General features: G+C 46.8%; 1 protein-coding gene across 4 annotated transcripts in view; it reads right to left on the bottom strand.

The window, feature by feature from the left end:
• PLEKHA2 (pleckstrin homology domain containing A2) overlaps positions 1-22,676 on the bottom strand; it is a 59,798-nt gene that overhangs the window by 9,701 nt on the left and 27,421 nt on the right. For all 4 annotated transcript variants that reach the window (XM_059384040.1, XM_059384038.1, XM_059384037.1 and 1 more), the window contains 7 exons: positions 18,386-18,434; positions 16,855-16,952; positions 9,528-9,668; positions 8,837-8,983; positions 8,428-8,496; positions 7,932-8,002; positions 3,886-3,949 (listed from right to left, as the gene is read on the bottom strand). In XM_059384040.1, the coding sequence (XP_059240023.1) occupies positions 3,886-3,949; positions 7,932-8,002; positions 8,428-8,496; positions 8,837-8,983; positions 9,528-9,668; positions 16,855-16,952; positions 18,386-18,434 (639 nt within the window). The remainder of the gene's footprint in view (positions 1-3,885; positions 3,950-7,931; positions 8,003-8,427; positions 8,497-8,836; positions 8,984-9,527; positions 9,669-16,854; positions 16,953-18,385; positions 18,435-22,676) is intronic.

Raw genomic sequence — 22,676 nt, 5'->3', positions numbered from 1 at the left:
CCAGATTTATTATCTCGAACAATTTACCTTCAGACACTCCATCTCCTCATCTGTAAAATGGAGATGGCCTCAGAGATTGCTGAGAAATTACGTGATATGTTGCCCTGTAAACTCCTTAGCACGGTGACTGTCACAACTGAGTGTACAACAAATGGTAGCATCCCAGGGTTCAAATTGTATGTAAGTGTGACATAGAAGGCATATGTGACAGACGGTAAATGACCAACACGTCAGCAATTGGAAGCTGGCCCCATTCTGTCACCCAAGCCTCTGTGCCCTGCCCAGGAATCTGTTTGCTCTGCCTCAGCTGCCCTGCCCTCTGGTCTAGCTTCCCCAGACACCAAGCATACGTGGTTCTTTCCGGCAGATCTACCCAACATACACTACGAAGCAGGTCAGAATGCCAATGAGGCATGGTGGCGAAAGCTGCTGGCACCAAACTGTAGGAGCAGTCATATGCTTTTACCTTTTGCATGAAAAACAATTTTTACTTGGAACAAATGACTGACAAACAATCAGTCAAACTTACTCAGACTTAGGCATATGGTGGACTCTATCTCAAAAATGAATGAAAGGAATCTGTTTAGTCAAGCAAAATCATGATTTTTTTTTTTTTTTTTTTTTGCAAATGATGAATTTTGAGCTTTCAAACAAAATTAGAATTCCAAAATCTGGTATCGTCCTCCATAAGCTTGACAGCTTTCTGTACTTAACGACTTTGTTGATGATGAGCCTTGTGGTGATGTTAACAAATGTAATTTTTTGATATTATATCATAAAATATGTCAACATTTGGAAGATCTGCATACCTCAGTGGGACCACTATTTTCCCAATGACTGGGGCACAGTTACAAAATCATGCATTGGTAAAAAGGATCCATTCAAAGTATAAAATTGACCAGTGGAGTTTTGTATAAGAGTATGAAAGTTTATCGATATTGAGATTGGCTCCCAATCCACATTGCACCTAAACATTAAGAAAATACCATTTATCAAGTTTTGATATAGAATTGGAAAAAATATCCACAATCATCTGAAAAAGTTATTAAAATATTCCTTTTTTCCAAATACATATCTGAGCGAGGCCAGATTTTCTTCATGCTCTTCAACCAAAACAACATATGGCCACAGATAGAATGCAGGAGCAGATATGATAATCCTGCTGTCCTCTATTAAGCCAGACATTAAAGAGATTTGCAAAAATGTAAGAAAAAAAATGTTACTCTAGTTGCTTTTTGTTTTAGAAATATACCTGTCTTTCATAGAATATTACTTGTGTCAACATAAGTGAGTTTTTATTGGCTATCTGACAATAAATTATACATATTCTTAATGATTTTTACTGTATATTCTTCTCAATTTTCTGTTCTCTTTTGAGTTATGGGCTATAAACAGGCTTGTCCATTCGCTCATTTGTCTACTTCCAGGTGATGCTAGTGTTCTTTTGTCCCAGAAATGTAGGAGAAGGCGAAGGAGGGTAGAAGGGATGGGAAGCTTCTGGTAAATGTGCACACACTTTGTTCGAAAGTGTTTTGAACATTGTTTTTGGTTGGAGTTCATGTTTCCCAAATCATTCTCTCTCATCCAGGGCTCATTCCCAGCATCATCTTTCCCCTGACAAGTACTGATTTCGTACGACCCATGTGTCAGGCACCGTCTGAGGACCTTCATAACATGTCAACTCAAATGTCCCACAGACACCGTCAACTCATCACCCCCAACACAAAGACTGAGGGACTCCTCAGCCCCTCCTCCCACACTCTGGTCTGAATGACAACTGCCATTGGGCATCCCAAAGCCCAAGCCAAACACCGCCCAGTGTCCTTAACTCCCCTGGTTCCCCTTCTCCCACGTCCAACCCATGACCAAGTCTCAGAAAACATCCTTCAATAGCTTTTAAACAGTCCACTTTTCTCCACATGCTCGTTCAAACTTCCTTCATCCCTGACCCAAATTACAATGACAGCGATGGCTCGCCCTACCTCCTGTCACCTGTGTCTATACCGCACTGAGCCTGGAAACTCACAACTAGCACGCCAGTAACGCGGACGGGTTGAGGGATAGCACCTCCACTCCAGAGATGAGGAAAACAAGCTTGAAAGTCAGATCATTTGCCCAGGTGGTATTTTTAAAAGGCAGAGCTGACTGGGCCCCTCTCCTGGTTCTATCTCAAGCGCCCTAACTTTCAGAACAAAGTATAAGCTCTTTAACAGGGCCTGTAAGGCAAGAGCCCTCTGTACGGGCACGCCAGCCTTCCATGCGCCCTGTGCTCCTTTTATCTCCAGGCTCTTTCACACATGCTCTCCCCTCTGCCTGGGCCAGTCTTCCCCCAACTGATTTGGTTTAAACGTGTCTTCCTTCAAGAAACCTCCCCTGACTCCTAAGACAGAGAAAGCGCCCTTCTTATGAGTTCCCATGACAACCACTGCTCACTGTAATGGTAGCACTAACCATGCTGGTTTTTTTGGTTTTTGCTTTTTTGTTTTTTATTCCCTCAGCCCCTTTGGTGAGGTTGTTCCATACTCAGAATGCATTTAGGTTTCTTTTGTCATCATCAGCATGCCGTGCTGGAATTATATGACCTCTGAAGTGATTTTTTAAATTCACATATATTAAAGTATTCTACTCTTTACTCTTACTTGTGCTATAAAGTCCTCTTTCAGGCATCCACCACTAAAGTATCATACAGAATAGTTTTGCTGCCCTAAAGATCCCTCAGCATTCATCCACCCAACATTCCCTCCCCCACCCCATCACACTGTTTTAATCGCCTGTCTGCTTGACGATCTCTCTCCCTCTGGTTCAGGATCTGTTCTGTTTAACAGTGTCCCCAGGGTGGGGTTAAAATGCCTGGCATTCTAAGGATACTCTGAGTATCCCTGTTAAATCCAAGAACTGGAAACGCTTCAGAACCTACAGCCTAAACGTCGACCCAGAATGACAATGGAACCAGCGCTAACAACCCCAGCAATGCTATCCACAGCCCCCTTACGCTCTCTCTTCCCCAGTGGAGTCCACCGCTAGTTAAGGCTAACAGCATGTCTGCTCAGCTGGTGGAGGCGGGGTGGGGGCAGGACCAGCTCAGAGGGGTCAGGATTATGGAGCGGCTGCCCAAGAAAGGGGGCCCCGTGGAAGGGATGGTACTTAGCGGGGATTGACACTTGGAACAAAGAAAGAGCACTGGGAACCCTGAAAAGCCTCAGCTGGGGAGCCCCACATCTAAACCAAAGCCCTTCACGGCAGTCTGTACACGAAATGAGATATTATGACGACGCTGTGTGGATCAAGGCATGTTCGAGGATTGCTAAGCAGGCTCGTAGATGAACTTGGCGTGGAGAGTCTAAGCCCTGCTCGGGAATCTGTGTTTCTCGCTCCTATGATTTGAGAAGAGCTGGGAGAGCTCCAAAGCCGTGGGAGGAGGGAGAAACTCCAGAGAGCTGAACTGTCAGAGCCCAACAATGACTTTCTCTGTGCAGCTGGGCTTTGCACCTGGTGCTTGCACAGGGCCCTCTGTGCTTTTGTCCTTCCGCACACAGAGCTGTCTACACAGGCGGGGCTTATAAATACCGTCCAAAAGAGAAGCGAAACCACTGGCTAGTTCTTCTTTTCTCTGCTTAGTTGGCGCCCAGCAGCTGAGAGCAGCTGGTACGAACTCGCATTCCCCAGTTCGGAGGCTCAACCTGCTCTTACTATTTTATGGTTGGGAAGCTTCTGGCAAACATCCTGTTTAGAATAAAATGGGACTCAGACTGACCATTGGGGGCTAAATTTACCACCTAGAAACTTCAAACAAAATAAAAGAGAAAGCAGAGGAAAGGGCGAGACCTATCATCACAACATTCACAAAGTCAGAACACCAAAGTCTTCTCAAAGTAAGCTTTTTACCTGTATGTAGAAGGTCCTGGAGCTTGTTATGATTTCAAACAGGTTGTCCCTCATTAAGAGATCACTAGACAAAGAAAAAGAAAGTTACCACGCATGCCCGCACACACATCGAGGACATGATTCATCCTAAGTCAAGGCTCCGTATAAAGGGGGGCTCCCAGGTCATTCCTCCTCCAGTCTCTGCCTCAAAAAACACAAGGGGGTCTCCTCTAGCTTCACTTCCTACGGGCTCTCAGGCTTCATCATCCCCATGGAAACCCCACACATACACCCCACCACCAGTTCTAACAAGATAAACTCCTTTCCCTCTAAAACAGTCTGCCTAATATCCACCACACCCCGTAACACCTACAGTTGTGGGGAGAGGGTTATTTTTTCAATAATTTTTTAAGGATTTACTTATTTATTTGAGAGGGAGAGAGAACACACAGAGGAGGAAGAGAGTGAGAGAGAATGTCAGGCAAACTGTACCACGAGCTGGGAGCCCTACTCAGGGCTCCATGTGGGGCTCCACATAGGGCTTGATCTCACAACCCTGAGATCCTGACCCCGGCCAAAACCAAGACTCGGACACCTAACCGACAAAGCTACCAGGCACCCCAGTGGAGTTTTATTTAGTGGCTAAGACGTACGGTTCTTTTATGCAAAGTGGTTTTAAGTGTTTTTTTCAGGGTCAAGCAGATGAACATTGTATTGGTCTTACAAATATGTAAATGTAACTCATTGATTATATATTTATCACTATGTAAGATACTATTTACATCAAAATATAGGGAGATATTTGATGTGTAAGATTTTGTTAGTTTCAGGTATGTAACATAATGATCCAATATTTGTATACATTGTGAACTGATCACAAGAGGGCTAGCTGACATCCATCACCACACATAGTTACAAGTTCTTTTTATCTTGTGATGAGAAGTTTTAAGGTCTACTCTCTCAGCAACTTTCAAATGCACAATACAGTATTATTAATTATAGTTATACTGTTCATTACATCCCTAGGACTTACCTATTTTATAAATGGGAGTTTGTACCTTTTGAACCCTCTTCACCCATTTTGCCCATCCCCTACCCCCGAAACCACCAATCTGTCCTTCGAGTGCTTTCCTGTGTGTTATTTCATCCAATCCTGACAAAAGTCCAATAAAGAACTTAAGATTTTCCCTACCTTGTGGATGAGGAAACCTAGGCTCAGAGAAGTTATGTGACTTGGTGCCAAAGTTAGCAAACAGCAGAGCAAGGATCTGAACCCAGATCTGACTCCAGAGTCTATGCTTTTAATTATTCCACTACCGCTTGCTTCTCCTAAGGGAACCAACTCAGTTTCTAAAACCTTCCTCCCCACAAGCAGCCACTTTATCAGCTTCATGAAATTCCTGCCCTGTGGGGGGGCTGGGTGGCTCAGCTGGTCAAGGATCTGACTTCCGCTCAGGTCATGATCCTGGGATCCTGGGATCCTGGGATTGAGCCCCGTGTCAGGGTCCCCACTCACTAGGGAGTCTGTTTGTCTCTCTCCCTCTGCCCCTCCCCTTGCTCATGCGCACGTGCAAGCACGCGCTCTCTCCCTCAAATAAATAAAATCTTTTAAAAAAAGAAAGAAATTCCCCCTCTGTGCCACCCTGTACTGGGCTGAGACAGGGAGCCAATGAGTAATGGAAGGACAGATTAGACTACTGTAAGATGCTTCAAACTGGCTTCAAATTTGGGGAGAAGAATCAATCCTGACTTCTGCAAGGAAGAAGGTGAGAAGTAGCTGGTGCTCAGTGACAAACTTGAAATCAGCCAAAATCATTTGCAGCGTTAAGTGTCTGCTGTGTGTATCCTCGTGCTGTGGGCAATATATAAGGAGTGAAAGGTCTAATTCCTTCCCAATAAAAGAACCAAAAAAAGCAAAACTATACAATTACATGTTAGATTGTGTGTTGGACGCCAAGAGTGAGAATAATTCCAAAAAAGGACTGGTCACAGGCAGAGCTGGCTCCGGAAATGAAGACTTGGAAGGCCGTGGCAGGCACTGGGCCCATGACATGGGCACTGGGCAGAGGGGGAGCCTGAGACGAAAGACCCATGTGGGAAGGAACAGCAAGACGGGGGTCAAGAGGACATGGGGCCAAATCTCTCACCTCCTCGTAGAGAAAAGTATTTTAGGAATATTTTAAAATCTTTGGGAGCCTCTGTACCCCAACTGTAAAATGGAGATGAGACCTCCCTCATCAGGCTGGTCACCCCAGAGATCAATGTATAAAGTATATCAGGCATCTGCTACCAATTATAGCAGATGGTGGCCTCTTGAGGCACATTTCACTGGCCGTCATTACTTTCTGAGTAGAGATGGCTCTTCTTCTGGCTAAAATGTGTTAGCTTTTTAAATTATTCACATGCATACAGCACACTCATGTCATCGACTACTGAGGAGGAAATCCCTGCCCTTGTCACATCTACTTCCGAGGCTAGGTGTTGCCTTCTAATTCAGTTCCGCTCAGCTCAGTTTAACTCAATTTAACAAATGTTGGTTGACTACACAGTTGCCCTAAAGCTTCCTGACTGGGTCTGGAGAGGCTGCACAGTCTCAGAGGCCTGGTACCCGCACTGCCTTGCAGACTTCCTTCTCGGCTCCCTTAATTCCTTCACTAAGAATTCGGTCTGACTCCGGCAGCAGGGGACTCTGGCAAGTGCAGAGCGTGCTTGGGACTGAACATGTTCTGGGCTCGCTAAGCTGCCCACCATACCCAGATAGTCGTACAGCTACCTATCCACACGGGCCCTCTGGAGTCAGGGGAGGCAGGAACCATCTCTGGGGATGAGTCATGGCCAATCTCTCCTCCGCCCCCCAAGCAAGCTCTGGAACCACACTTCTGAACTTCCACCTATAGACACTGGCACAGATGACAACTTGCCACTGGGAACTTTCCTAATCTCTACTCTCCAACCGTCATCTGCAAGAGCCAGTACAGTCCCAATTCAGCCTCTGCTTCCTTGGGTCATGTGGCATTCGTCAGCATGCACGACCGTCCCTGTATCCCCACGAGAACATTCTGCCTGCTGCCAGGCACCTCCCTGATGACGCTGGCTTTGCATCACACCATCCACGGGATAGAAAGACACAAACTGTCTCCCAAGACTGCAGATTGGGATGCCTGGGGGGCTCAGCCACTTAAGCATCTGCCTTCAGCTCAGTTCATGATCCGAGGGTCCTGGGATCAAGTCCCGCTTCAGGATCCTTGCTCAGTGGGGAGACTGCTTCTCCCTCTGCCTGCTGCTCCCCCTGCTTGTGCACTCTCTCTCTCTCTGACAAATAAATAAATAAAATATTTAAAAAAAGAAAAAAAAAAAAAAAAGGCTGCAGATTAAGGGACCGAAGGAGGATTTCTAGATGCCCAGATATCCTTGGGTTTCTAAAGCTTAGTTCTAAGGGCATCTGTATCTGTACTGCTTATGGGAAGGCCCTTGAGTCAGAGCCCCAGATCCCAAACACATCCCATGCACTACGGTACGTGGACGGTAAATCATTTCCTACTGGAAGCGCAAATGTTCAAAGGGAGTCACACAGAGTTGTTGTGAATCACCCTTGTGTTAAAGGGACATGAGAAACTTTGTCCACAGGAGGAGAAGGCATAAGAAGGTCAGGGAAGAGGCACAGGCAAAGCAGGGTTCTGACCAGAAGTGCTCGTACGTGAGAAACCTGAGGGCATAGTCCCCACTCGGAGCCCTTGGCCTTTTGGGCGATAAGCATCTAATTCTAACACTCGAGAAGCATCCCAACACCACTCTCTTCTTTGTTCCTATGTTCTTTCTTTTTCTCCACCAGAGAATTATTATATAGGCTCTGCCCCTCTCCTCGGGGGCCAGAGTAAGGTAGTGGGAAAAGACGAGCTAGCCCAGTGTGGTCTCTTAGCTGCATCGGTTTGGAAGTGGTGAGATGTCAGCCCCCATCATGTGCAAGCAAGAAGGTTCTTGAACAGAGCCTCAGAAAGGTGGTAAATGGAGATTTAAGCAGGCAAATGGGGGATTTTGATCAGAAGAGAATCAGCACAGATGATTACCCAGATTTGACCAGACACTCATGGGTCTTGAGAACGTCCTTGAGAAATATAGTGCGCAGTGGTTCTCGGTCCTGGTAGAAAACACAGGTAAAGAAAGATAAATGAGGCTACCCACGTAATGCCACAACCCAGACCAGCTGACCAATGTACCTCTCTGGTCAGAGATGGTTGGCTGATACCAGGCTACGAACAAGGCATGGTCTAAAAATAACTATCTAGTGAGGAAAAAATTCTAAGAAGATGCTATGTGGCTCTGACCACAGAGTAGCTTGCTGCAGAGCAGGAGGGAAGAAGTTGGGCCATGTTGCTGTATCGATGTAAAGAGGTGCACACAGGGTAGATGGAGGGCACACGGAGGCACCTCTTAAACCTGTCTGTGTGTGTGTGTGTGTGTGTGTGTGTGTCCACATCTCTACTCATGCACGCACATCTGGGTGTTATTCACAAGCCTCTTGCTTCCATGACCTGTCAGAAGGGCCCCAGAGCGATTACAAACCTGCTCACACTTGAAGTAGGAGATAGTAAAGTCATCGAGCACAAAGAAGCGACGTTTCCAGCTCTTCCGCTGAAATAAAAAAAAGCAGGACATTAAGAAGAGGCCCCAGCATTCTGGAGAATGTTCTAGTTCTATATTTCAGGGTACCCAGCCGGAAGGAAGCTGGGTGCCCACATTCAGACTGCAGGGTGGGGAGCCACAAAGACTTGTCCTATCAGACACGATGCCCCCAACCTGCAGGGTGAATGCTTAGTCCCACATCTCACACCAGTTCGGGAGGGCATTGAGGGGGCAGCTAGTGCCGAGGAAGGCGGTTCCTCCTGCCAGCCAGCTCTCCCCTGGGCTACACCCACAGCCACTGCCCCCAGGAGCCACCAGGACCCACTAGAGCCCCCGCGCCGACACTCACCACATTCCCTTGCTTCACACAGTAGCCACTCTTAATGAGGGGGGGCCCAGAGGGAACACGGCTGCCTGTCGTGGGGATGTAACTCTGAGACCTCCGAAGGATGGCGTGGGACCCAGGCTCGCTCCCCTCCTGCCCATCCCCACCGTTCTACAAGGAAACAGCGGAAGGATTAGCTCGTGCCTCAGCCAGCCCTCTCTGGCGAATCCTCTCCTGCCTCTTTCTTTCCCCACAATAGCAACTAAAGAAGAAATAAACAAGAAAGTAAACATTCACGGGCTCCTGTCAGACACTGTACCAGGAAATGTCACAGGACAAGGCTCGGGGAAGCTGGGCAGAACCAGGAGAAAGGTAAGGACAGAGAATACAAGCCAGAAGAGGGAAGAAACACCCTAACGGGAAGAGGGACAGTGGGCTTGTTTCCAGGCTCACCTGTCTTCCCCAGCTCCATTTCCCATGTGATTTACAAGTGCCCGTCACAGGACCACACAGCCTCAAGATACAGTGGCCCTGATTTCTGCACTGCTATTCTTCATACCCACCCCTGTCCTGGATTTTCCTGACTACCCCATTGGCACTGGCTCCCCACCCCCAACCACCTATCCTCTGTGCTGGCCTCCTCTGTGCACGTCACTCGTCCACTGTGGATGCTCCCATACCCCCACCGGCGCCCGGCAGTCCCAGGCCCCAGCACCTGGTTGATGGGCGTGTGTACCACCACCCCTCCGATGATCTCTGTCTTGTAGGCCACCTGCGGCTTCTTCTCTAGGGCTGGAGGAGCTGGCAGGCTTTTTATAACTTCCGTAGTCAGGGGCAGGCTCCCAACTTTGGGTACCTGGAAAGAAAGAAAGCTTAGGGAAAATGGGGGGGGGGGGGAGACATGGGGAAAGGGACAAATGCTAGTAGGACCTCCTCTCTTCCCCAGCCCTTCCATCGACCCATACCTGAATACGAGGAACTCTGCCAGCGGACGCCTCGATACACACATACGCACACCCATCGGGCCTGAACACCCACTATGAGCCAGCCCTTCCCTGACGGCAGACCAAAGATAAAACAGCAAACAGATACGTCCTGCCCTCGTGGCACGGACATTCTAATAGCAGAGACTGACAAAAAAGGGAGAGCCAAACACACACAGAGAATAATTACAAACTGCAAGCAGTGCCATAAAGAAAAGAAACAGGAGCTGAGACAGACAGAGGGAACTATTTGAAATGGAGTGGTTAGCGGCAGTCTCCAGGGGAGGAAGGTGCTAGAACAGTAACCTGCAGAGGAACAGGAACCAGGGACGTAAGGAGGAGAGCACATAGTAGGGCGGGAACAGGTAATAAATACATGTGGGCTCTGGTACAGAATTCAGGGAGCATGAACTTCAGAGCCCAAGGTACTGACTCCTCACCCGTCACTAACTCACTCAGTGACCTTCAGCAAATCACTGAACTTCTCTCAAGGCCAAAAGTGTCCCGTGTAGAAAATGAAAAGGGTATAATATGGATGTCATAGAGTCACCGTGCTTACCAAATGACAAAGTACATATACTTAAAAACTTCAGAAATATAAAAATACAGTTGACCCCTGAACAATGCAGGGGGTAAGGGTACTGACCCCTGCACAGCCAGAACTCCGTGTATAACTTTCAACTCCCCCTGAATTTAACTACTAATAGTCTACTATTGACCAGAAGTCTTACCAATAACATACATCGTAAATTAACACATATTTTGTAAGTTCTATGTGTCATATGCTGTATTCTTATGATAAAGTAAGATAGAGAAAAGAAAATTTTATTAAGAAAATCATAAGGAAGGGGTGCCTGAGTGGCTCAGGTCATGATCTCAGGGTCCTGGGATGGAGCCTCACATTGGGCTCTCTGCTTGGCGGGGAGCCTACTTCCTCCTCTCTCTGCCTGCCTCTCTACCTACTTGTGATCTCTTTCAAATAAATAAATAAAATCTTTAAAAAGAAATGAAAAGAAAAGAAAATCATAAGGAAGAGAAATACACTTCCAGTCATGTAAAAAATCTTCATGTAAGTAAATCCATGCCATTCAAACCCATGTGGTTCAAGGGTGGAAAGTATTACAAAACATCTTAATTTAACATTTCACAAATGGTATTAACATTTACAAACACAGCCCTTTGTGAAGAGTTATCTTCGTTCCTCTCCTTGGCAGAATTAGGGCACCACGGACAGTCAGAGAATCACAGAATTTTTATGGCTCCTTTGACGCCACAGGCCACAGACTGAAAATGGTGGCATGAAGGCAGATTCTGGCCAAACTGTGTTTTGTTTTGTTTTGTTATTTAATTTTTTTTTTCAGTGTTCCAAGATTCATTGTTTATGCACCACACCCCACACTGTGTTTTATTGGTCTGATGCAGTATGTTTCTCAATCTACATTTAAACCTTGGGGTAGGGGTGCCTGGGTGGCTCAGTGGGTTAGGCTGCTGCCTTCGGCTCAGGTCATGATCTCAGGGTCCTGGGATCGAGTCCCGCATCGGGCTCTCTGCTCAGCGGGGAGCCTGCTTCCTCCTCTCCCTCTCTGCCTGCCTCTCTGCCTACCTGTGATCTCTGTCTGTCAAATAAATAAATAAATAAATCTTTTAAAAAATAAAAATAAAAATAAAAAATAAAGCTGGGGTAGCTCACCTAAAAATCCAGACTTCTAGCCAAGCATCATTTCTGTGTTTAGAGGGAGCGCATCCTCCAGTGTGCCCCGTCCCCACCCCGCTCCCACCACCGCGGCCGGGAGTCCGGAGCTCTTTATCCCCGTTTATGTTGCTGTCCTTCCACCTTGCTCACCTCTCTTCTTTACTCTGGCAATTCCGATGAAATCTGTCCATTGTGTCAAGAAAATAGGAAGAGGCCCAGGCCATGCAAGTCAATGGCCCAAAGCCATGGTTAATAACTGCACGGAGCCCAGGCCCCTAAGTGCCCGCTGGGGTGATGCCCACAGCCTCACGAAGCCTGTCCTTCACCCAGACTCAGCACCTGTGTGGGTTGGCAGGATCCCTGAGTAACACTCACACCTTCCCTCCTTCTACAGCCTCGAGAATCAGAAGGATCTAAGAATCTAGACCTCTCAAGAGCTCATGGTTCTGGGCACTTGGAGAATTCCGTCAAGGACGAGACCAAGGACCACTCCATTCCATGTCTGCTCAAAGGAGGAAGAGCTCCAGAAGGACACTGGAGCCCCAGAAAGAAGATGAGACCCTTCCTCCTGGCCTGTGCGTTCCGTTTACATAGACAATAGTGATCTCGGCCCACCTGCTCCCAGATGCAGCCAGAAATCCACCTTCTCTTTCCCTTCGGGCTGTCCGCACAGCAGTTCCCACTGCTATGGGCCCCATTCAGCACCAGGCAAGGTACCACACTCTTGAGATCTCTATCTCAAGCAATCTTATGAAGGAGGCATTATCTCCTCCATTATATAGATGACATAAATGAAAGCTCATTAAAAAGAAGTAAGTTGCTGCTAGGACTGCTGGACTCTCCGTTGCTAAATGTCCCACTACCCACCTATGCTACCACCATTTCTTTCCCTGAGCTTAGCTATTGTGTGATGCGACCTCTTTGAGGATGTTGATAATTGCTGGGATGTTTCATCATATCATCATCATGGAACAACAGAAACTCCCCCCAAAGGACCTAAATGAATTCCAGCAAAGAAGAAGGAGGAAAGTAGCCATTTAGAGGTCCCAGTGGTCAGAAAAGGAATCATGTTAGCTTAGCTGTTGTGTGGCCTCTCAGACTCTCTTTAGCTCCTGTATCATGGGCTGGTTCTGTCTGCCCAGAGCCTTTCCAACGCTTCTAGAGACTGAATCAGTCTGGGGAAGACAAACTCAACAATAACTATGCCCCAGAACCTGAAAACAAGGTCTTTCTTTTGGTTTGGCCATATCCCCAGAGGCCTAAATTCAAGGTATACCCTCTTCCATTCACTTGTGCGGTATTCTCTGATGGGGGAGAGCCTTATGGATCTCATTTGCAATGCGAAATGAAAATTACAGGGACACGGGGTGCCTGACTGGTTCAGCTGGCAGAGCAAGTGACTCTTGATTACGGGGTTGTAAGTTCAAGCCCCATGTTGGGTGTAGAGATTACTTTTCAAAAAATCTTAAAAAGAAAGAAAGAAAGAAAGAAAATTAATTACAGGGACTCATCTTACTTCCCACCAGGCATAGCTAGACTGCGATGAGGAATAATCCAATGAAGGCAAGGGACTGTGGTTTACTTTTACTGCTATTCATTTTCAAAACATTTCAACTGTTTGGGGAAATGTAGTTAGTGGAATAATGTCCCACTAAAACTATCCACCCATAAACTCAGAATGTGACCTTATTTAGAAATAGGGTCTTTGCAGGTGTTGTTAAATTAAGATCAGATCATACTGGTTTAGGGTGCGCCCGAAGCCCAGTGATTGATGTCCTTATCAGAAGAAGAGAGGACACAGGGACACAGGCCATACCATGATGACGGCAGAGATGACAGTAATGCAGCTACAACCCAGGGCACACCATGGACCGCCCAGAGCCACCAGAAGCTGGAAGACGCAAGGAAGGATTCTCCCCTAGAGAGAGAGGCCACCCATTTGCTCTGGTTGTCCCATAAAACTCATACAGGAATACTAATACTCTGAGAAAATCCAATTCCTTAAATACCACATGTCAATCATTTCTTCAATGACAAGGACCCAGAGGCCTTAGCACAAAATGGACAGTGATCTGTGGGCAGAAAAATTGGATCCATCCTGGCTCCTTGACCTTGGACAAGTCACTTTAATCACTAGGCATTTCCACTACCCTGTTTATAAATGGGTTTAATAACACTTGCCCTTCCTACCTAAGGATTTTTTATGAAGCTACAATGAAGCCAAGCATGTAAAAGCAGTGTGTGATCCAACACACATTACAATGGCTGCTCTTTTCAAATATTTTCAAATATTTTTCAAATATTTTCATAAACTCTTCTAGGTCTTGAAAGTCATAGGGTCCTGGGTTTGAATGCCAGCTCTACCATTTATTCCCCCCTAGACTTTGGGCAGCCCTGACTTCCATGATTCTCATCTAAAAAAAAAAAAATGGCAGTGAAACCACTTATCTCACAGGAGTGACATCAGAGGGGCAAAAATTACAGCACATATGAAAGCTTGGCTCAATACATTATCTGTTCTTTCTTTCATCTCTGTATCCCCCAAAGTGCCTGATACTTCACGTATGTATACAGTGCCCTAAAGTGAGTGTGCATGCCATCGATGTAGTGTCCAGCCCCACATCCTCCCTCTTTCCGGCCTTCCTGAGGAAGGACCCAAGACACAGGACAATATGGCAGTGGAGAAAGGAGTAAACCCTTCCAGGGCACAAACAGATGAGGAGATAGAGTGCCCCTCCTCTTCCTTCTAACCCATGGGACCTGGAGTGAAGAGATGTATGAACCAAGCCAAGGAAAGGAAGGGGGATCGTGGAGAAAATGGAGACCCTACAGCAGGCTCTGACATCTGGGATCTCCCAGCCTCTGGGCACTACCACATTGCTTCCCACTCCTGTGCCTTATAACTTCCATTCCATGGGGCCAGAAAAACAGCAGGAGGTACTCACTGCTTAGAGCAACCCTATGAGGGCTAAAAGGCCCTCACAACCTCACAGGCTGGGTAGCCCAGTGAACCAGACATGGACAGAAGAGGAAAGCTAAGAGGCAAGGCTGAAAGAGAATAAAGTATCAGACTTTGAAAGAAACTCCAAAACTGCATTAGACACAGAAGGATGAAAGCCCCACCATGGAAAAAGAAATTCTGTACTAAGCTCAGCACTGCAGAGCCGTGTGCACAAGCAGAGGCATGTGAGTTAGCTGTAACATCCCACCTTCCCTTCAGTTCTCCCTCTTTTCCTGGGTTTCCCGAGGCTTGTCAAAATAACAAGACCACCTCAATAACTCAATTGTTCTCTGCTTGGGTCTGGCATCACAAGAGTTGGATTGGTGTACCAATTTCTTCTATTAATTTATTCACAGAAACCCTGAGGTATTTAGGAGAACAATCTGCCCCAGTAAATAATGGTTACTATCAGGAATGACTAGAACATAAGCATTTCTGACTGTATGATACAGAAAATCAATCTTCCAATTACAGAATGGGCAGAAGACACAAACAGACATTTCTCCAAAGAAGACGTCCAGATAGCCAAGAGACCCAGGAAAGATGCTCATCACTCATCATCAGGGAAATGCAGATCAAAACTACAATGGCTATCGTCTCGCGCCTGTCAGAATGGCTAAAATCCACGACACAAGAATCAGCAAGTGTTGGCGAGGATACGGAGAAAGGGGAACCCTCTTGCACTGTTAGTGGGAATGCAAATGGTGCAGCCACTCTGGAAAACAAGTTACTCAAAAAGTTACAAATACAGTTACCCTACAATCCAGCAATTGAACCACTGAGTATCTACCCAAAGAAACAAGAACACTAATCCAAAGGGATACATGCACCCCTATGTTTATAGCTGCATTATTTACAATAGCCAAGGTATGGAAATAGTCCAAGTGTCTCTTGACTGATGAATGGATAAAGAAGTGATATAGATATAGATATAGAACATATATTATATATGTATATGTATATATGTAAATATGTATGAATATGTACATATATGTATATGTGTATAACACACACATAATGTAATATTATTCAGCCATAGAAAAGAATAAAATCTTGGGGCACCTGGGTGCTTGATTGGTTAGGCATCTGTCTTCGGCTCAGGTCATGATCTCCAGGTCCTAGGATCAAGCCCCATGTTGGGCTCCCTGCTCATCAGGGTATCTGCTTCTCCCTCTCCCTCTGTCTCTCCCCCCGCCCCCCCATTTTTGTTCTCTCTCTCTCAAATGAATAAAAATCCTAAAAAAAGAAAATAATAGAATTTTTTAAAAAGAATGAAATCTTGCCATTTGGGATGACATGGATGGAACTACAGAGTATTAAGTATTATGCTAAGGGAAATAAGCCCAAGAAAGACAAATACCGTATGATTTCACTCATATGTGTCATTTAAGAAACAAAACAAAGAAGGAAAGCAGGGGAAAATGAGAGAGACAAATCAAGAAACAGACTCTTAACTATAACGAACAAACTGATGGCTACCAGAGGGGAAGCAGGTGGGGGCTGGGGAAACAGGATGAAGAGGAAGCAGTGCACTAGTCAGCATGAGCAGAGGGTGACATACGGCAGTGCTGAATCACTGTATTGTACACCTGAAACTAATCCAACACTGTATACTAACTGGAATTAAAATAAAAACTTAGAATAAATAAATGAAAATAAATTTAAAAAGAGTATCAATCTTCTCAGCACACAAACCATGGCTTGCATGCCACAAGTCTGCCTACTGTCGATGGAAGGTCTAGTTTTTTTCCAAACATAAAGTCTTTCCTCTTCTCTTTCCCACCCTTCTCCCTTTTCTGTATTTCTAAGGAAGAAGAAAGGAGTTCACCAGCCAAGTCAAAGAAGATGAGAATATTCACAGAACAGTCAGTGAACCAGCTCAGTGATGCTTTCAAATGGAAGGCTTTTCCAGGACGGGTTGGTGGATGGACTGGACTGACCCCCAGGCAACCTCTTACAGGAAGAAGAGTACCCCCCACCCCACTCCCAAGCCAGTAAAAAGTTCTGACTTCCCTCTTTATATGCTTTTCCCTTTCCTCTGCTTCTCATAGTCAGCAATCCATTTTCCAATCCCACCATGTTCTGAATCAGCAGGCCAGAATGACCTAAAACACAACTCACCAGGAGCCCTCCCAGGAAGCACAACAGGGACGCTCCATATACTTCCCCTTGAACTTGATTCAAACTCAAACTCTCAGTTCAAGTTGTGGTTAGTCAGCCAAGGTGTGAGAAGAGGAAGGGGGAACCGGGTCTCCACAGGCTCCTGGGAAAGCCCCTGCTGTCGGTGGAGCGTCTCCCCACCCCAAAGAGGCCACAAGCTGAAAAGAGGCACTGAGTCCCTCCAGAAAGAAGGACTCATACATACGGTGATCTTGCTGGCTTGGTTCAGGGCTTCCACCCAGTCCTTCAGATCCTTCTGGTCATTAGCTTGAAGAAAATACCTCTGAGAGAGGGCATTGATGACTGCAATAATCATGGGGGAAGAAGAGAGAAAAACCCAGGTCAGAACACATGCAGGACAAAAAGACGCCATCAAAACTCAGGTGCCTGAGGTAGCAAGGTGGAGGTCTGCACAGAGCGAAGGCATCCGCCACGGTGCAAAGTCAGCGGCATGTGCATCTGGGAAGCAGCAGGCTGCAGCCACGCTCTCTCTCCAGAAGTGTGAATTGTTCCATTAAGCCATGAGAACAACACCTGTTGTTCATGTTTTAACCACCCCCTTCATGTGCTGTTGTACAGGGATGAGGCTTCTCGTCCGCCCTCAACAAGACATGAGCTTGAACTGCTTTCTAGAGGCACCAACAGATTGAGAGTCTCAATGGTACACATATCATTTTGGACCCAGTGCTCCTTGTTTCCACTGGCACAACTGGCCTGACTTAGGAGTCTTGCCTGTGGTCGGGAAATGGAACAAAGCTTGCCTGAGATCAAATCTGTGACCCTGACCTCATTCTCAACCTGTTCTTTCCTCTGAACCCTCTATGAAGTCAATCGTTTTACTTCTGCGTTCATTACTTATCTTGTTTAGATCTGCTGACCACAAAATCTGAGACAGTCATTTCTGAGCTTAGCAATGACACTTGAAAGAAATGGGACAACAAGAACACCAAAGAAGCCTGACCCAACCCGAAGTTGGGAGAGAAGACAGCTCAGTGACCACCTTATTCTCCGAGCATAAATTAGTCAGAACTACAGGAGGTGAGCTTCGTCGGGTAGACAGAGAATTCATTAGTTCATTCACTCATCTCACAAATATTACTGAGCATCCACTATGGGCCAGGAACAGCTGTATGTGCTGGGGATACAGCAGTGACAAAACAAAGGGACAGCCCTGCTTCATGGAGCTGACATGCAGAGCCACCCATATAAACAAGAGAAACTACTTGTTAGCATCTGTTTGTGGCACTTAGTACATTACCGAGAACACAGTAGGCGCCAAATAACAACTGATGATTTAATGAGTAGGGGCATCCACTGAGTGACTCTGCTTCCTGTGTCACTCCCAACTCTGGCACTCATGTGCCAGTGCCGAGACACTCAACAGGATACTCCTTTTCTATTGTTCCCCCAACTCCCCCACATCTCCACCTTTCCTGAGCGCACCGTGGCTGCGTCTGAGAGAAGGCTTCCCAGAAACGACCCAGAGATACCTGGACCCTGCCCTGCAGAGTCAGGAAAACCGAACCGTCACTGGTTCCTGTACCTCCGCCTTCCGGGACTATCTTCCCCGCAAGACCAAGGAAAGCAGTATCGCTGGAGACGTAGGCACGTCGCCATGACTGAAGTCACTCATAAACGCAGGGAGCAAGTCACATGTGACCACAGGACTGTCTCCACACAAAGAGGAAGTTGCCGCAGGACTGTTCAGAAAACCCAGCCCCCAGTTCAGTACTTACCAAAGCAAAATGGAGTTTTGGGTTTCTGCTTCGGTGTAGCTATGCTCACCTAAACCAAATAAAAAACAAAATAAGAACAGTTTTATAAGATGGTTATAAAGCATTTTTTTTCACTTTTTGGGAGGGAGGGGCTGTAAAATTTTCTACACAAAAAAGAAGAGTATTTATGGGGCGCCTGGGTGGCTCAGTGGGTTACAGCCTCTGCCTTCGGCTCAGGTCATGATCCCGGGGTCCTGGGATCGAGTCCCGCATTGGGCTCTCTGCTCAGCAGGGAGCCTGCTTCCTCCTCTCCCTCTCTGCCTGCCTCTCTGCCTACTTGTGATTTCTGTCTGTCAAATAAGTAAATAAAATCTTTAAAAAAAAAAAAAGAAGAGTATTTAAAACATATATAAACTTCTAAACAATAGTAATGAAGTGGAAACGCTCTACTCACCCTCCAGATGAAGAAATAGGCCATTACCAGTCCTATTCCTTAGATGTCCTTTGTGTGCTCCTCCCTGAAAGAATCTCCTCCCCACCCCTCAAGGGATAACCACTACCTGGCTGTCTCCCTTCATCTTCTTTGCAAAAACACTTTGGAAAGCCACCCGCTCCAACAAAATTCCCTTTGGACCACACAACCCGAACGTGGCCTATTCACACTAGGAAGACCCCAGCCCTCTCTCTCGACCCCTGACCCCCTCCCTAAACCGTTCTCCAAATGAACAGTAGGATGGCTACAAATACACAGATTCCAATTAGAGCTCACAGGAAGGTCTGGCAGCGTGCCAACGTCCATTTCTATCTACCCTGACTGCTTAACCCTGAAAATAGAGGAGGGTGCCCGAGGAATCAGAGCATACCTATGCATTTAAGGGAAGAGAAGAGAAGAAAGTAGAAATAGTTTTACAGCTCCTGTTGTGTTATCTCATCTTGTTTCTTCAATCCCACCTCTGGCATGTACATGCCTGACTGTGTACACAGATGAACCTGCCTCACTCTGATTCAAACATATAGAATGAATAAAGGAAAACCAATCATGTCCCCCATATGCCAAGACGGGACTGCCCTTGATGGAGTTCAGCTGAAGTCCCTGGAACAGGTCTCCACCACTATACCTGGGATTGCAAAGGAGGCACCTTCCCCCAAGACCCTAGGTTAGGAACTAGTCCCACATTCTCCTAATCCTCCTGTGGACAGCATTGTCTCAGTCCCCTTTCCAAGCAAGGGCCTTCTCCTACTTGTATGAGACCTGAAAAAAAGGCCTGCCCTCCAACATACAAAATGAACATAGCATACTCAACATCAATAAACAAATCACTAATGTCTACATAACATTCTACCAACCTCTTCGACAAGGATTTTAAGTGCCTACAACAAAGATGTCACATTAAGTCGACTTCATTAATGTTTCGTTAAACAGTCACAAAAATCTCATCACATTTGAAAATAATTAGTAGCTTTGATATTCTTAGTTCAAAAGAATCTTTGGATATGCGAGGTGATTGCTGCGAAATATAGCCAATCATGAATTAATGTGTTACTCAGCCAAATCACTCCAGAAATAAGACGACTGAAATCCTCTCGAATATTTTATAGCCAATTCTATTTAATGAGGGTATGGTTATATTCTGATCTGCTCACCAGGATGTAATGTGGAGGTCTTATGGCCTAAAGAAAGCCTTTCAACAGTCCTAAAAAATATAAAAATTCAGGCAAAGGTGAGCCCACCTCACAGACTACCCAACTTCAGGCATGTCTTCACCATCCCCAGAACCCACTCCCCAGAGCTCCATGACATCCTAAGTTCTGGTCCCTGTGCCGCCTTGTTTTGGGGGTTCTGGATCCTGGGATTCCACCTGAACCACAGCACACACTGTTAAGCTGCTTGTGTCTGACGTCCTGATCTGTCAATGACTCGGTTTCTGGCTCTTTCCCTCGGCACCCTTGTTCCTCCTCAGGTCCCTTGTGCCCAGAACACCTGCATGGCCTGGCCTCCGTGCCCATGTGGCTCTGACCAGCAGAGAGCAGGCTGACCCTCAGAACCCACATATCGCTCGGCTTCCTTCCAACTGTAAGCTTTAGAATGGCTGTGAAAAGCTGGGCACTCAGACCCTCACTGGCTTATGAGAAGACTCACCCCTTTCTCCCAGAAACTGACATCACTGACCAGACAAAGCACCACGGGCAGAGACTTTTCACCAGGTTGGATGACAAATGGTCCACAGTGACCACAACTTTTTAGTAGCCTATACTGAAGGAATGCTACCAGCATGCTTAGTACAACAACCTAAGCGATCACCTGGCTTTTCGTTTGTTTTTATAGGTTTATCCCGTTTTCAGTCAGGGGACATCAGAGATTACATACAGGCACACCTATAATTTGCCTCAGGCCCAACCACAGAAGCATTACTTGGCAAAGCAGCTAGCTCCTTGCTGAATCAACCAGACATCAGTTCTAGTTCTGCCCTGTGGGCCCTTTAGCAAGGGTTAGACCTCAGTGTCTCTGATCAGCTTCCCAAGTAGCAGAACCAGAGTGCAATTACTATTTTCCTTCTTATCATCACAGAATGGCAAAAGAGGAAAATGAAATTTTATCTACCTGGGCTGCGTCCCTCGGGGAGAAGGGCTGAAGTACGGGCCTCATTTACTATGGAAAGGTAGCTCTGGCCTCACCCTGATATCCTGGGGACGGTGACAGCAGAGTCCCTCTTCCCCTGGGAGGTATGAGCCCTCTGGCCTCCACCCCACCTCATGCTGGTAATCAGACCAGACTGTGCAGCCTCCCTCAGATGTAGTGAAGGACCAGAGGATCCTGAAAAAGCATGTCTCACAGACCAGCTACAGGGAGGGCACCCAAGGGCTACCATCCCCCTGCTGGAGGTGACCACAGTTAAGTAGCTGCGTAGCCGTGGTTGACTGGTGGGTCCTGAGTTATGCAAGCAGCGAGAGGAGGTCAGGATGTGAGGGGTGGAATGGGCACGGGTCAACCAGAGAGTGACGCAGACAAGGCCACTCTACAGCTCAACAGACTCTCAGGAACTTGCTCTTATCAGATCAAACACAGACCACAGCGGCAGCAAACTCATCAGTGGCAGGGCACTGCTAGCCAGCCCCATCCTGTCTGCCCCTGGCCGGAAGTGGAGCTGGGGCCCCTCTGGTAGAAGCAGCAGCAGCAGCAGAAGGTCTTGAAGTTCTGGGGTGGCTCTGCCCTAGTGTCCAGACGCCCTTGCCTCATGAGGTGGCATCAAGAGCAGAGGAAGCCGCGGTCAACTACACAGAATGACTGGAAGGGTTCTAAGCAGTGGTCTCTGGACCAGCTTCCGGAGGTCAATGAGCCCTGAAATTACAGGCAGACCAGGGTTGTACACACATACATACTTCACCTGGGGTCCATGATCTTCACCCAGCACTCAAAAGGATCTGTGACCACCACCACCACTACCACAAGAAGTTAAGAACCAGTGTTCTTGGAAGGTCTTCCTTATAACTAACTGAGGGCAAGCCCTGACAGAGCGGGGCACAGCCGGGGATGGGACACGGGGGCTGGCTGTATAGAGGAGAAGAGCCTCAGGCAAGGCGGGAAGGTGGTGGCACCAAGCCCACCTTACATCATTTTCCAGTTTGCCCAAACCTGGTTCTGCTGCCATCAGTGCCCCGGAGGACATCAAGTCAAGGACTTTCACCTCTGTCAGCCTTTCTGAAGCATCATCCCAACACACACCCTCAAGAAAGAGCGACAGAACAGCACCCCTGTACAGAGACCACACGTACACAGCAAGCCAGGTCGACACTACGGTAAAATGCTGTCCTCTGGGAGGGACTACCCAAAGGTTCACAAGAAATAAGCTGGAATGCTGAATTTGATGCCAGTGGCCCCGCTAAATGGGTTTCTGGGAAAACCCCTGCTTTCTGGCACTGAGTCAGGTAGGAGTTAAAGGCTCACTGCTCTATGTAACCTGACCCCTGGGGCAGCTGCAGTGGGGTGTGTGTGTGTGTGTGTGTGTGTGTGTGTGCAAAAACACCCACCCAGGCCTGCATCTCTCCAGAAGGGCTAAGAAACAGGTCCATCCTTTCTAAATGAGACAGCTTCCAAAGCTGAGAATTCTAAAAACCCTCATACGAGCTGCATTTATAAATCGTGATTCAGCAAGAGACGGTATTCACTTTTCCCCCAATTTAAAAAAAAAAGAAAAGAAAGAAAAAAGTCTCCCACCAAACCAAACTCTCTCCAACAGGAGGTTTGGAGTTTCACTAATAATGAGGTTCTCTACTCCGCCTCTCTGATTCTGTTCCTCCAAACCTCCTAGAA

This window comes from Mustela nigripes, chromosome 18 (genome assembly GCF_022355385.1).
Source record: "Mustela nigripes isolate SB6536 chromosome 18, MUSNIG.SB6536, whole genome shotgun sequence".
In the NCBI taxonomy this organism is placed as follows: Eukaryota; Metazoa; Chordata; class Mammalia; order Carnivora; family Mustelidae; genus Mustela; species Mustela nigripes.
This window is presented reverse-complemented; position numbering and strand designations above follow the sequence as displayed.